Genomic DNA, 15,808 nt, shown 5'->3' with positions numbered 1-15,808 from the left:
CTTTTTACCAATCCCCTCAGTTTGGGGAAGTTTCCTCTTTTGAAGTGAAACAAGGCTGTTGGATATTTTTGGCAATTGACCATGTACATATATATTAAATTTGATAGAACTATGGTCACTGCCTTCAGTCAGTACAGCAACTTACACCTCTTACCTTAAGGAACTTGCTTCATGCTACTACTTCTGCCAGGAGGTTTACTAGCCTCACCTTAAATCTCTTTATATTTGTTTTAAAATATCGTATTGTGCTTGTTGCCATATTTATTTCTTTTACACTGCCTCTCACTGTAGTTGTGCAGAGAGGTATTCTTAATTCTATTCATACTCAACAAAGGGATGTCTCTTATCCTAACTGGCTAACTAAAAAAAGGAAGGGAAAATCTGTTCTAGAAAGACCAAATAAATTTTATTTTAAGCTTATCATTTATTTACTATTTCAGAGCCATTACTAGATTTCAGTCAAAGTCATCCCCAAAATGGAAGTAATGGAGTGTTGTGTGTTCATCTGTAAATTCAGGGTAATTCTAGCTTCAGTGAATGCAGATAATTCCATGGAATGTTTTATCATAGCTTTTTGCAGAAAATAGCTAAGCATACTGACTAGTATTTTATGTGAATGTTCGTAATTGGCCAATTATGTAGAGGAGCAATTCTCAAGTGAATATGTCCAGCAGGTGGATTATTGGACATTACAATGTTATTTTGATTTCAGTTCAACCTTAGCAGTAACCTATTTTTGTAAAATAGAAATCGTGACTTGTCCAACAAAATTGTTAAGAAGGTGAGTGACATATTGATAAAATGATGTGGCCTGATATATTAGGCATTGAGTGAGTTGGTGCATAGAGACAAACATTTCTCAAGAATAGAAGCAGAGAACAGAAAGCAAGAAAAGCAGACATTTTGAGTACACACAGTGTTAAATATAATTTCCTCACATTTTGGTCTGCTATGGCATCATTTACAGAGCTTGTACTAGGACCACATTACAGGAGCAATAAGTTGGAAGCAGAGCATCTGTTTTATATTCACAAGTTTTAGATTTAATCCTAGCACTGCCAGTTAACGGATCTCTGGTTGAGAAAGACCTCTGCCTGCGAACTGAAAATTGTGAAGTCGTACTACTGGGTTATTCTGCAGTCACTTTTAGACCACCACAATGGAAGACAGCTCCTTATCATCTTAGAAAATAATTCACACAGAAGGATTAGTGAAATGAAATGAAACAAAAAAACAAAACAAAACAAAAATTGTTCTGTGTTCTATAATTCAGGAGCTGGAATTATTCATTGATATTTAAAATATCAAAAGAGTTGAGGCCCCAGAGGCAGCTTAGTTAATTGACTTGTTTTGACATCCTTTGGTGCTTTCATATTAATTGATGTTTCTTTTTTAAGAAGTTTGTTTTTTATAGTCCTTACTATTTATACGACATTCAATGAAAGCTGCCTCTGTTCTATCTAGTGCCCAGTTCTGCTGGTCTTTATATGACTTTATATGACTTTACGCTGCTTAATGGCTGCTACTTTTTATGATCTCTCATTGTACCATTTTAAATAACAAAATGTGTACTTTTAATTTTAAATAAAAGGATTAGCTCTTTCTGCTCACACACCATAAAGGAGATTAAGTAGAGTTGTAAAGTTCACTAGGAAGTTGTGAGGAGGAATTTGGATGCAAGGTAGGTTTAAGTCTGCTAGTTAGGTGTAACTGTTCAACAAATACCTGCTGTGCATACCAGAAGCTGTGTGCCTTCTGCTTGGTATTCCCATTTACTTTCTCATTCCTGTATCACTTCCTCACTTTCCCAAGTAGACAGATCATGTTTTTTAAACTCTTTTGGACTTAAAATTGCTTGTTGTTCAGCAGAACAAGGAGCAAATTTATGTTCTGCCTTACCACTGAATAAGATATTATCCCATCACTTGTGGATTTTTAGGAGACATTGAAATGGTATATTTGCAACTATATATCTACTAATCTGCTTTTAAAAACTGTAAAGGTTGTTTTTCCTGGAGACAAGATTATGCCAGTGTCCACATTCTTCATTGCCTGATAAAGGATACAGACACACTAGTTTATGAATAATGTGACTTTGTGCATTTGAGTGTAAATAGCACTGGTAGCATTACTACTTTTTTGTAATCCAGTACAGATAGATTCCTGTGCCTGTCAACAATCTGAATATCCTTGTTTGGTTGTACCGCAGCTTATTGCATTTGCTCAGCTAATCCATGATATGATGACCGATATGTCAGCTCATTGCACTCAGTTTGGACTAACTCACAGTAATACTAGGAATTTTAATCACTGCAGACATACCTTAAAAAGAGCTACAAGATCTGTTTATCTCCCAAAATGTTTGCTTTCTGTAGTAGTTAGTGTTAGCATAGATATATGTTACACAGAAACTGAAAAAATATGTCAGTGAACTTTGCACTAGATGAAACACTCTAATTATCTGACTGCATTAAACAGGTAGTAAGATTAAACAGGTAATAAACCAAGAAAGTAATGCACTTTAAAAATTTTCATAACTCCTCCTTTCTAATAAAACTTGTTTCTTGGTTTACTGAGGGAGTTCACATGAGTACTTTCCAAACAGAAAGATTAACAGTCCTTCAGCCGAAGAGTTTAAACAAAGATTAATTCCCCCTGTGCATACTGTTCTCAAGGATGTTGAAGAAAAGTGATGTGCCAACAAAGAGAATAATGTCTGTGCTACTGGAATTGCTGTTTTGATTATTTTGGCTTTGGAATAAACTAAATGTATTTATTTTATTTACTTATTAAATTTCTATACCGCCCTTCATCCAAGGATCACAGGGCAGTTTACAATATAGAAATACAAAAATACATACCATAGTAACAAACAAAAACAATGCTCCCCCCAAATACATAAACAGTTTTAAAAGGCCATAGATTGTTTAATTAGCCCAAGGTATGGGATAAGAAGAACGTTTTTGCTTGGTACCTAACAGTATGTAACAAAGGTGTCAGGTGAGTCTCCCCAAGGAGAATATTCCACAAATGGGGAGCCAGTGCAGAAAAGGCCCCTTCTCAATTTGCTGCCCTCTGGACCCCTCATGGAGGAGGCACAAGAAGAATGGCCTCAAATGATGATCTCAGGGTCTGGTTCAGTTCATATGGGGAGGCGTAAATTGTTATCTCAGTGATGCATTAAATAAGTCTTTTAATATAGAATCATAGAATTGTAGAGTTGGAAGGAACCCCAAGGGTCATCTAGACCAACCCCCTGCATTACAGGAATCTGAATGCAGTCTCCCATCCAATTTGAAACTGTACCGGCTTGGCTTAGCTTTGCAAATATGCTAGCAGTTTTATTGATGCACCACTGCTTAGCAATGTCATGGACATTCAAAATGACATTGTAATCCTATACATATGTGCTCTACTTCTAAATATATATATATAGGATTACATTGTCAATTAGCCTCATTGAATTCAGTGGGACTAACTCTCAAGTACATAGGACCACAACCTGAAAAATCTGATTCTTTAGATTGTGTGACTTGCTCCTCTGTAGTGTTTTATCACACACCTGTGAATGCATGAAAACACTCCTAAATGGAAGTTAATTCTGTTATTAAACAACAACAATTCATCTGTAGGGCTGCTGTGTTACATTATCAATGTTAGGACAATACCCTTATTAGGCCATCCAAAACACCACAAAATAATGTGCAACCTTTCAAGTTCTCCAGTACTTTTCATTAGACCAGATGATAAATAGACCATTAGTGGGTGGAGGAATAAAAGTTATTTTTGTTGATGTTGAAGCCTTGGAAACTGTACCTGGTCACAGTCTTAAGATGAAAGTTCTCATCCTGAAGCAAAGTTCTTAACCCGAGGTACTATTTCTGGGTTAGCGGAGTCTGTAACCTGAATCGTATGTAACCCGAGGTACCACTGTATTATAAAAGATAAAATTATTTGCTTATACAGTGGTACCTCGGGTTACATACGCTTCAGGTTACATACGCTTCAGGTTACAGACTCCGCTAACCCAGAAATAGTGCATTATAAATATTAACACGTGTTTCAAAATGACTGAAAAATAAAAATAGTTTTTAAAAGTTCGTTTTAGAAAGCATATACTGACTGTGATATGACTGGAAATCACATAAATGCATCAGCTATGGGGTGGCACTGTTTGCACTAGTGGCAAGAAAAATAAGGGCAACCTTTCTGGATAGTGCAAGTGCCAAACCCCTGGGATGCTGACTAGAAGGAATGTTTTTTAATTTTAGATATTGTAGAATTTGTCCTGGTATGGTGCATGAAATGTCTTTTGTTTTATAGTTGTGTGATTTGTGCTCATGCTGTATTGTGATGGCCATTGGCTATAAACAATAAAATTTACTGGAACAGACTGACAAAAAGTAAAAGTTCTCAGGAGAATTAAATCACCAATATTACTCATATTCTTCTCCTAAAATAATTGATTTAGTCCATGACCTTTACTAAACCAAACAGAAAAATGTGCCAACTACAGTGGTGCCCCACAAGACGAACGCCTCGCAAGACGGAAAACCCGCTAGACAAAAGGGTTTTCCGTTTTGGAGGTGCTTCGCAAAACGAATTTCCCTATGGGCTTCCTTCGCAAGACGAAAGCCCATAGGGAAATCTCCGGGACAGTGGGGAAGCGCAGCGCGTCTTCCCCACTGTCCTCGGACCTCCTCCGAAGGCTGGCGGTGGGGCGGAGAGACCTCCTCCCGCCGCCAGCCTTCGGAAGGCTGCTCCGAAGGCTGGCGGTGGGGCGGAGAGACCTCCTCCCGCCGCCAGCCTTCGGAAGGCTGCTCCGAAGGCTGGCGGTGGGGCGGAGAGGCCTCCTCCCGCCGCCAGGCTTCGGAAGGCTGCTCCGAAGGCTGGCGGTGGGGCGGAGAGACCTCCTCCCGCCACCAGGCTTCGGAAGGCTCCTCCGAAGGCTGGCGGTGGGGCGGAGAGACCTTCTCCCCGCGCCAGCCTTCGGATGGCTGTCCTGAAGACTTGTGGTGGGAGGAGGGTTTTCCTTCCCACCGCCAACATTCAGAATGCTGTTCTGAATGTTGGCGGTGGGGAGGAAAAACCCTCCTCCCACCGCAAGCCCCGGGAACAGAGGAGAAGCGCTGCGCACCTTCCCCTCTGTTCCCGTACCTGTCCTGAAGGCTTGCGGTGGGCAGAAAAGCCCTTCTCCGCACCGCCAGCCTGGCAAGCGGTCTGCATAGGAACGCATTAATTGATTTTCAATGGATTCCTATGGGAAACCGTGCTTCGCAAGACAAAAAACTCGCAAGAAGAAAAAACTCGCGGAACGAATTAATTTCGTCTTGCGAGGCACCACTGTAGATGTTTCCAGACCAAGCCTGCCATTAAACAAGTCAGTTGTAGCAAAAGAAGGTGTGGTTTGGGGCACGTCCATCCCTCAGCTTGAAGAATGCAACTGAAGCAGAGAGAGTGAAATATCAGTGCCAGCTGTCCATAAAATAGTGGTTACAAAGGAGTCAAGCACAATCTCTCTTATTGGCTTGAACAGAGGGGCTGCAATGGCAGATATTCAGCACCTGCAATGATTTTGTTTCAACCTTGAAGCCATTGCAGGTGCTTGTCTTGGGCTCAGGAGAGGGCTCTTCATAGCTCAGTCTTGGGCTCTTCATAGCTGAGATAAAGTTGCTCAAGTCTGGAACATGTGGGCTTGTTCACCCCTTCAGCCCATGATGCCATTTCCTATTATGGGAGGAAAACTGGACTTGGAAGATGTTCAACTGAGAGTACATGTCTTCCAAATCCAATTCGTCCCGACCCCATCACTTTCAGATCCTAGCTGGAGAACAGAAAGTTAGAGCAATCATGTTCTTCTTTAGGCTAACTATTGCTAAAAGCTTGCTTCTGCATGCTACTTTCTGCTACCCATGTTTGTTTCCTGACCACCCCTTAATCCTGTAGGTTTGGGGCAGTGTGCTTTTGCAAGTGAGTCTGGAATTCTAATAATAATGGTAATAAGCAGTGTTTTTTATGTATGCCTCTGGGTGTCCCCACTTGGCTGTAGGGACCCATTCTAGAACTTTCCCCTCTTCCGTTTGGGGCTCACAGGTTCAGGGCCGGCCCAATGCATTTTGGCACCTGAGACGAACCACAAAATGGTGCCCCCCTTCCCACCAGAGTGGAAGGAGTGAGTGAACATCTACATCAGGAACAAGGGGAAGAATAAAGCCCTAGATTGGGATCTGGTGCCCCTGTGGATTCTGCCACCTGAGGCGGTCACCACACCTTGCCTCATGAGTGGACTGGCCCTGCACAGGGGAAATCCCATAGAAAGAGTGCTGCTGAAATGGCACAAAGGCTGTTACTCCAGTAAAAGTCATACTACATTTTAATATTAAAGTATGTTTGCTGAACATGCTGTATAAAAAAGTAACCATTTGTTTTCTGTGAATTATAGTGTACATCTTATTTCTTATTACCTTAATAAGCTCAACATCGTTACATTGTCTTAGTTTTCAAGGTGTAAACATTAAATGCATACACTAACATACCTCATTCTTTTCTTGTGGTTTCAAAACAACCCTCACAAGGAGCAGGATTTAGAGAGTTTGAATATTGGCATCTCATTAATACTAATATTTCCATTTTTGTGCTATATTTGATATCTTCCTGTTTAACAGTGATATAACAGAAAATGTATTTCATGGTTGATATTGTAGCAGTTAATAGTAGCAAAATATTAGTACCAATATATCTAATATGATGTAATCCTTCTTTTCAGGTAATAGAATCATTGGGAATTATTATTTATAAAGCACTGGACTATGGCTTGAAAGAGAATGAAGAGCGAGAGCTAAGCCCCCCCTTGGAACAGCTTATTGATCATATGACCAACACAGTAGAAGCAGATGGGAGCAAAGATGAAGGTTATGAGGCTCTGGATGAAGGAGTAGAAGAAGAAAATGACAAGGGAGACGTTGAAGTTATACATTCTTATCGAGATGTCATGAAGGTACAGACTGGTTATCTGATATTGTTATTTATATTGTTTAGTACCTTTTAACTGCAATACTGACAGTAGTAGTTCAAACACTCGTCACATTATCTCCAACACACATAATGTTTGCTTAACCCTTTTGATTTCAACAGACTTCAGTGCATACTTTAGTACTTCATTGGATTGTATCTACCTTGCATATATTTATTTCTCACATGAAATTTCCTGATAATTCTAGACTTTTGCACATATTAAAACTGTATAAGGACACAGTATAGATTCCTATGACATACTATGGTTGTATTACGGATCATCATCAGAGGCTCTTCTTCGTGGGTCTCCTCTGTGACTTGAAAATGGGCCTTTCCTGCAGTGGCTCCCCACTTGTGGAGGGAGACTTCCTTGACGCCTTGGTTACATGTTTTTGTCTGGCACCTGAATATATGTACTTATGTATTTCTGTGGTTTTTTTAACTGATTGTGCCAGTTCCCTATGGAACAGGAATGAAGTAGATGGCTTAAAATGCAAAAGGAACATATGAAAGGAGGTTCTCTTTAACTGACTGGTGAGAGTTTCTTCCAGTCTCAGAGTGCTTCCAGACTGTTGCTATATTCAGGTGTGATTCAGCCACTTAGTGGCAAATTCAGTCCATGCATTTAAAGTTGATTTGGAGAACTTTTACAGCATACCCAATTCCTTCCAAAATTGGACTTTTTACCACAAGGGAGATGGAGAGATACACTGGAAAATGTGGGGAAGTATTTGCTTGATGCAACATTGTCTAATCTCCCTTCAAACAACTGCTTTGAGATTTTATCTACAGTCAAGCAATATATAAATTTTATGAAATACTAGATTAGAATGAATGCTTAATAAATAGCCACATTGTCTAATCTCCCCACAAACAAACTAGGATGAATGATTCAAGAAACAGGTGGTCTGGAAGTAACCACAGGGAGAAAAATGGCTCTGGAAAAGAGGTTCCAGGGAAAAGGGAAAGTGAGGGAAGGTGTTCAGCAACCTCTTCTTACCTGTGCCTTCTGCTCTTTGAATTTCCCCCAGTCAGACTTCTCACTTTTATAGGGATTTGACTGCAACCCAGTTTTAATTTGTGGGTCTGTTACTAGTGTGTCTTGTTTGAACTTTATTGGCCTTCAGGCATTTTATTGATATTTGTAGTATATTTGAGTGCATTGCTAATGCTGCACATAAAAAGACAATTTGTCCACAGTTTTTTCATACAAGTAGATCTGTGGAATTAGTTTTGTGGTATTATTTTTGCTACACTCTTTATAGGGATAGTGTGCTGCTAAAGCATATTTATAGCTGGTTATAGATTATGTAACAGTGACACGGGTGCACTGTAGGTTAAACCACTGAGCCTAGGGCTTGCCAATTAGAAGGTTGGCGGTTCGAATACCCACGATGGGGTGAGTTCCCGATGCTCGGTCCCTGCTCCTGCCAACCTAGCAGTTCAAAAGCACGTCAAAGTGCAAGTAGATAAATAGGTACCACTCCTGCGGGAAGGTAAACGGCATTTCTGTGCACTGCTCTGGTTCGCCAGAAGCGGCTTAGACATGCTGGCCACATGACCCGGAAGCTGTACGCCGGCTCCCTCAGCCAGTAAAGCAAGATGAGCACCGCAACCCCAGAGTTGGACCTAACAGTCAGGGGTCCCTTTACCTTTTATAGATTATGTACCTGTGACACGCTCTCTTAGGGAGTAGTCCTAAATATGGGAAGCCAGTGTAATTAAGCCACTTTAAATTAAGTCAGCATAAAGTGCACCAGATCCAAACTCCATCCTGAAGCCTGGCACAGGGAAAACAAGCCTTTAAAATAGCATCTGATTTGCACCACTCTTTTTTGCTGATGTATGTTCCGGTGGTTGCCTGGTCAAGTAACCAAGCTGAACGGCGTTAGGATCCAGCATAAGTCTTCCCTTGCCTGGTCTTGCCCTCGCTACTCACCTGGAATGCCCATTTTTCAGGGCATGTGCTGGCATTAGTTCAGCCAGTCTCAGGTCAGTCGGCTTAGCCCCAGCTGGACTACAATGAGAAAGTTATACTGGAGTATCTCAGTCTGAGCCAGGATTGGTTACTGATGCCAGCATAGTATGACGGAGCTGTGAACCTGCTGGCTGAGCTGGAGATCTACTATATCTTAACTCAGTCTTCCCAGTGAATATATTGTTAGGCTTGCACCCTTACTCATAGCAGATCATTCTCATTTGCTGGTAGAAGTTCCATAAGCTATTTGCTTGCTGATTTGAACCTACCATTCTTCAAATATCTGTCTTTAAAGGAACAGAGAATGTTATTTTGGCTCTGTTCTGTTTTTTATTCAGCAGCTTGCCTAGAGTGCAGATGCGATAACTGCAATGCAAATCCTCTTAGGAATTTCACCACTGCATTGATGTAATTTTCTCCCCAACCCACACACCTTCATCACATTCCACTTTCCTACAAACTCCTAACAGAGAAGTCTGCATATCTGAACCAGATTAACATCTTAATGCATGTATTGTGTGGCAACAATTGAGTAGCACTATGCAGCATTGCACTGTAGTAGTATCTGATGGCATTTTTTGTGTTGTGATATTTGTGTCAGTTCTATTTTATTAACACATTCATTACTGAGGGTGTATGCAACAAATTTAGTACCACTGTAAGGAAGATAGTTGGAGGCATGTGGGCTACTTTCCTGCCCTTTCACTCATCCATGCCCTTTTCTCTCTTTCTCTTTTTTAGTTCTAGATAGCCTCTTTACAGTCAGTCTCAGGAAGGAGTAAAGCCTACCACATATGTATGGGCTATGAACTGTGAGTGAGCTGGAGTAGTGGGGAAGAGAGTTGGCTCTTTAGTCCTGAACTCAGACCAATCTTCTTTACCACCAAAATATGTTGATACTGAGGCAAGAAAGAAGGGCTACCCCTATGCTATCCATATAATCAGTTATCAGTAATCAATATATTCATATATGCTCACACATAATCAGGGCTTACAGTATTTTATAATCCATTTTGAATCAAAGGGAAGCTGTGCCTTCAAGCATACTGCTTGAAACAGCAAAATTAGGAGCCGACCTTTCCCCTACAAACATCCGTGTACCCTGGACAAGGGGAAGAGGTGAATCAGAGATTCTGGTACAAAATCCCCTCAGATACAGGCTAAATTAATCCACAGAACAGGAAGAGCAAAACCACAAAATCTCCAAACTCCCTGTCCTGTCATAACTAGGGGAGAGGTTAGACAGAGCGTCACTGCAAGCATCGGAAAGCAGAACTAGAACTCCGTGCTTGACCAGTGCTTGACCAGGAGCTGGTAGCATGGCAAGAAGCTTGCTAATTGGCTAATTTTCGCTGACAATATCGTGACTGCCTCATGGTTGTCTCATGATCTATGATTTGCTGTGATCTGCTCAGGTATAAAGACCTCTGGATTTCTGTCAATCGGGGTCCCAGTTCCTTTTGGAAGAGATTCCAAACTGGGTCCTTATTGCCTGGCAATAAACTTCACCTTCTTATTCTCCATTGCTGAGTCTGCCTGATCCTTATTTAACACCAAGCGAGTACCTGCTTACGTTCATGTGCTTCAATACTACATATTTTAGCTATGACGGATACAATCGAAGCAAGATACAGAACAGTTGAAGAGGGAGTAGCAGCTTTGTGGATATGAATTGTTCTACTGTATTTATTTAGTGTTGTCAGTTTGCCTTCTCTCAGTCAGGCATGGATAATTCCTTCAGTGATGGGGGGAAAAGATTAATACATCAATCTGTATGTTCATGTTAGCATTTACTTTGCATTAAAGAAATGCATGTGGCTATATGTACTTTTCTAACAGGTTCATATGGGTGATAGCTACTGAAATACGCCAGTTACCTATACCTTTCCCAGTTGTGCAGATAACCATGGATCTGCCCTAGAACTGGGCCTCTGAGGATGGTCTCATGTCTGGGATATATGATGAAGCAAAGAATAACATGAGCATATGCGTAATGCCATGTTATTGAGTAACCATAAAAAGCTCTACCTGAAGGTGAAGAGATCTTGGTAACCTTGAGTATCTGCAATTCCTGCATGACAAATTGAGCACGACTCTGGTGGTAGTGTGTTGGATTAAGCTTTGACTATCTTTTCTGTTTCTGGATATGTAGTATACATCCACAGTGTTTGATGTAAAACTTCAGATACTTAAAACCTCAATACAAATTTATTTAATACTCTTTACACAGACTTTTAGAACTGAAAGTATTCAGGTCATCCATGAATTTGAATTATATTTCTAGTCCTGCTAATCTAACTCAAACCTCTTGACACATTGATCTTAAAGCTTTACAGTATTGCAGTACTGTATAAATCTTCAGTAGTCTGAAGAAGTTGCTGTATATTTATTTAACAATTTCCAGACCCCCCTTTCCCCCTGCTGATATTCAAAAGTGCTTTCAGAATCTGTTGCTGATAGAAGCAAGTGTTTTATAAAAGTTTGAGTGCATTACTGTTCATTGATGTCAAAAAAGGATTCATTTCTCATTAAAAAATGCATTTCCTAAGCCTTTGGGTACTTGGAACATATAACCTTGTCATATCCTAAACATGGTTTCACTTTAATGAACCATAATGGGTACTATGCATTGTTATGTTAAGAAAACTCCTGAAATTATGCTATGCAATTTTCTTGCTTCATTGTTCAAAGGGGAAATTCTGTGTTCTCTATCAACTGTGTCAAACTGCAGTTTCTGTGACCCACCATTAGTTTTGGTTGTTAACTGTTAACTTTAAGAGATATATTTCGTAAAGCAAGGTCAGGTTGAAAGTTAGATGGCTCATAAATTTTAAAAGAGTTCAAGCTCATAGGTGATATTTTCAATGGATACGAGTTGAGAGGAAATACTATTCCTTATGGATTTTCTAACTTTATATTAGATTTTATCATTCTTGTTTAATAACAATGTTTATCTCTCGTGTGTCTGTATGTGTAGGGTTATAGCCAATTAAATCATACTCAGAGTAGACCATTGGAATCAATGCACTTGGTTGACTTTCCCATTGATTTTGCTTTGTCCCACTGATTTTGCTAAATAAGACTTGATTAGCTACCATCCCATGAGCTTGTATTCTGTCCACTTTGTTCAGAACACAGGGCCATTACAAGACATTTTGCTGCCTGAGGCGATGGACAAAGTAGTGCCCTCCCTCAAGGCACATAAGAAGCCAATTAGATTGGAAGTTGAATCTTGATGCAATATTGGTGAAAGGACAGTGTCCTGAACTGCGCTTGAGGGCAGCAGACTAGCATAGGGAGTACAGGGTAGGTCACGTGGCACTCATAGCTCTGGTCACTCCCTGCATCTCAGCATCTGCTGCCAGAGGCAGCTGCCTCACACTGCCTCATCTTAGGGCTGGCCCTGTCAGAACAGTGCAGATTCATGGGTTTTGTTGATTTAGATTATTTCTCAAATCATGTTTCTTATACTGGGAAATTTTGCAGGTAGCATTTTAGATACATCAGGGAAAGTTGTTTAATAGCTACCAAATCATACATGTTAATTAATAAAACAACTGACTGCAGATGCAAATCAAAGAGGCCTGTTCAGTCACTTTGTACCACTGCAGCTACAGCAGCTGATATGGCATATTTGCTTTTCAAACTGAAATGCAGTGTAGCTCCTTTGGGAGTTTGAGTTGCCAAATTGGATATTCAAGCTTACTTTCTCAAGTTTTTGTTTGGCAGGACATTAACTAGGAGCTCTGCACTGCTGTCTTGCTGCCAGCATGCTTTTCATGCAGATACTGACAGAGAAGAAGCAAGTTGCAGCATAAATCCTTGGGCTGAAAATATGCACTGAATTTTGGGGTTGTTTGAGGGGAGAAATCTCGGTCAGCCTCTCATTGAGAGAAATTGAGGCCAGGAACTCAATAAAAAGTATTTTAGAGAACTGAGGGCTAAATTAGATTTGGCTGCAACACCTTCTCTGTTTATATCTCAAACAATATATGGAGAACTAAACCACCTCTCCTTCCTGATTTTAAAGTAAAAAGGGATATTCTGCTGAAAGTAATGTAGCTAGTACTGAAAAATATGATCAGTAAAGAGAACTGATTGCTATTGCAAAATTATTCTCACATCTGAACACTTGTTTGTTTGTTTGTTTGTTTGTTTGTTTGTTTGTTTATCCCTTCCTCCCTAAGGTGCCTAGGGTAGCAATAAAACATCCCAATCCCAAGATTGTTTAAAAACCTCAGAGTCCAACTGGATCGGGTCAAGATGCCATCCAGTCTAGCACTGTTCTCACACTGGCCAACCAGATGCCTATGGGAGGCCCACAAAAAGGCCCTGAGCAACTGGTATTAAGAGGTATATTTCCTATGACAGCAGAGGAAGAACATAACCATCATGGCTAGTAGCCACTTATTCTTTTTGAATTTGTCTTACCCCCTTTTAAAGCCATCCAAGTTGGAAGCCATCTTGTGGGAGCAATTTCCATGTGCACTGTGTGAGGAAATACTTTCTTATATCTGTCCTGAATCTTCCAGCATTCAGCTTTCTTGGTTGTGAAGTAGATATGAACATTTCTTTATGATGTATTTGAAAGGCATTGAGATTGGGAACTAATATTTGCGGTTGTCTTTTTATGATGTGCTGATGTGCTCCTGTGCAGGGAGATGGCAGCTTTTTTAAATAGAGGGGGAAGTTAAGCCTCCACACCACTGTTTTTAATGTAAAAAAATGTGAGAGGTGACATCAGATAGCCCTCATTGTTTTACCTAGTTTGGCCCTTAGTGACATAGCAGTGTTATAGCCACTTGTCAAAACAAACCTAATTGCTAAAGCAGAATGAAGTGCCTGACTTTCAGACAGACAAGTTGTACTGATCGGTTCCAAAGCTGATCTGATCTGTCTGTGAGTTCATCTCATGATACAAACACCTTTGCTGTCCAGACTTTAACACTGATAAGTACACTGTGGAGTGGTTTGCATCTTTCAGTTTCACTATCAGCATGATGGTGTTAAATCCACCCAGGCAAATTGGATAAGACAGCAAATAATCTGAACTGAGGATCAGCAAGTCAATCTCTTCTTTTCATCCCTGAGCATAGACTTTACTGTCCTTAAAGTTTTAGCTGTGCTGATTAAAGAGCGGCTCTAGAGAAAATCACAGAAATTGGAAAAGTAACACAATTAATAGTCTTCTGATGTTCGCCACTATGCGATGAACATTTTATTTGAAATAGGTCTATTAATTTTCCTATTTCAGTAAATAAGGACAAAATATATTATTCAGCTGTACTTGAAAAGCTTGTGTTATGCAAAGTCATAGCTGCTATTGCAATAAAAACAGCTAACAGCAAAGAATGACAAAGCAAACAGAAATTTATACATCCATCAGCAATACATTATCAGCCATAATGTCAGCAGGAGCATGGCAGTGTTATGGAACTTCTACTTTTCACACTTTCAGTTGGAAAGTCTCCAGAAGCCAGGCATGATGTTCAGATAATATGGGAATAAAATACATTCTTATGAAAGTAATGATTGATCATGAAATATTGACTTTCCATCTTAAGTAACTGTCCACCACAGAATGGTCAACAATAATTGTCCATGGAAATGTCATCCATGGAAATGTCAACCATCTGCATTTAAGATGCCTCTTGTTTCTGGCTTAAATCTTTAGGTATGCTTTAAATTTGCAGCTTCAGTGGAAGCATAGCATCTGATATGCTTTCACAATTGTTAGTAACCACAGAAAAAAAACTTATAAAAATAAGCTGTTCAGACTTATTTCTCAGAATTACTTCACCTTTTAGGTATTACATTTGCTGACTGTGTAGTCTGGGGGTTTCTTGGATTGGAAACTATAGTTGTGTGTTTTGTGGAAAGGAAATATTATACACCAGATATTGTTTTTGAAGCACAATTATAGCATTAGTTACCTTTGAATTGTGATTTTGAGACTTGGAACTAGCAAGTTCTTGTTCTAAATTCTAGTTCTTGTTGTTCACCACCACCTTCCATCCTGCATTTTGTTGATTGATTCATATTATCTGCTTGATAGTTTAAATCTTGATTTCTGTTTGTAATGGCATTCTATGCAAACATGACTTTGAATCACTGTGCTGTGGAAGTACATAGAAAACTGTACCTCTTAGCATAGAATTTGTGTTCTAGTGCTCTTTGTTCCTTTGGTTACAGTAGACAATAGTCCAATTGATTCTGCTATAGTTCTGAGGTTGGAGATCCAAGTTTTCATTCACATTGTGGAAAGTTCCACCTATTAGTCTGTCAGTGCAGACCTGTTTTGCTTCTGTTATCCTTATTTCTTAAGTAAATTTGAGAAGAATGGAGCCCTCATGATTCCAGTTAATACCTCAGAATCCTTGCAGTATTAAGCTCATCTCTGCTGAGGACACATGCCTTATTGTCTAAAAAATTTAGGGGGAACTAAGCATGACATTAAATGCATATTGTTTCTTGGAAGCTTCTCTTTCCTTTGGGAGGAAATCCCCATTTGGTGCTAACAGGAATAATAATTTCAGAGGAAGGATTTTCTTCAGACTACAGTAAAGGAGGAAAAGGCTACATTCTCCTTTGTATGTTTGAGGGATATGCTAGGGGAAAGCAGTTTACAGTGGTCTTGCAATGTAGTCTACTGTTAATATTGAAGGTTGGAGATGAAGCTGAGGCTGCTTTGGATTCACAGTAAAAATGTCCTTGTGTTCCAGCAAAAATCAATCTACTAAAATTGCTCCTTCAGACATTCTCCAAGGCCAAATCAAGTACACAATTGCATGCAGAAGCTTCATGCTCCATTGACTT

The 15,808-nt window shown here is 39.8% G+C and overlaps 1 protein-coding gene across 5 annotated transcripts in view; it reads left to right on the top strand.

Moving 5' to 3' along the window:
* Positions 1 to 15,808, top strand: part of SPIRE1 (spire type actin nucleation factor 1) — a 90,325-nt gene that overhangs the window by 21,049 nt on the left and 53,468 nt on the right. For all 5 annotated transcript variants that reach the window (XM_053396578.1, XM_053396579.1, XM_053396580.1 and 2 more), the window contains exon 3: positions 6,767 to 6,997. In XM_053396578.1, coding sequence (XP_053252553.1) covers positions 6,767 to 6,997 — 231 coding nt within the window. The remainder of the gene's footprint in view (positions 1 to 6,766; positions 6,998 to 15,808) is intronic.

The sequence above is a fragment of the Podarcis raffonei genome, chromosome 7, assembly GCF_027172205.1.
Source record: "Podarcis raffonei isolate rPodRaf1 chromosome 7, rPodRaf1.pri, whole genome shotgun sequence".
In the NCBI taxonomy this organism is placed as follows: Eukaryota; Metazoa; Chordata; class Lepidosauria; order Squamata; family Lacertidae; genus Podarcis; species Podarcis raffonei.
This window is presented reverse-complemented; position numbering and strand designations above follow the sequence as displayed.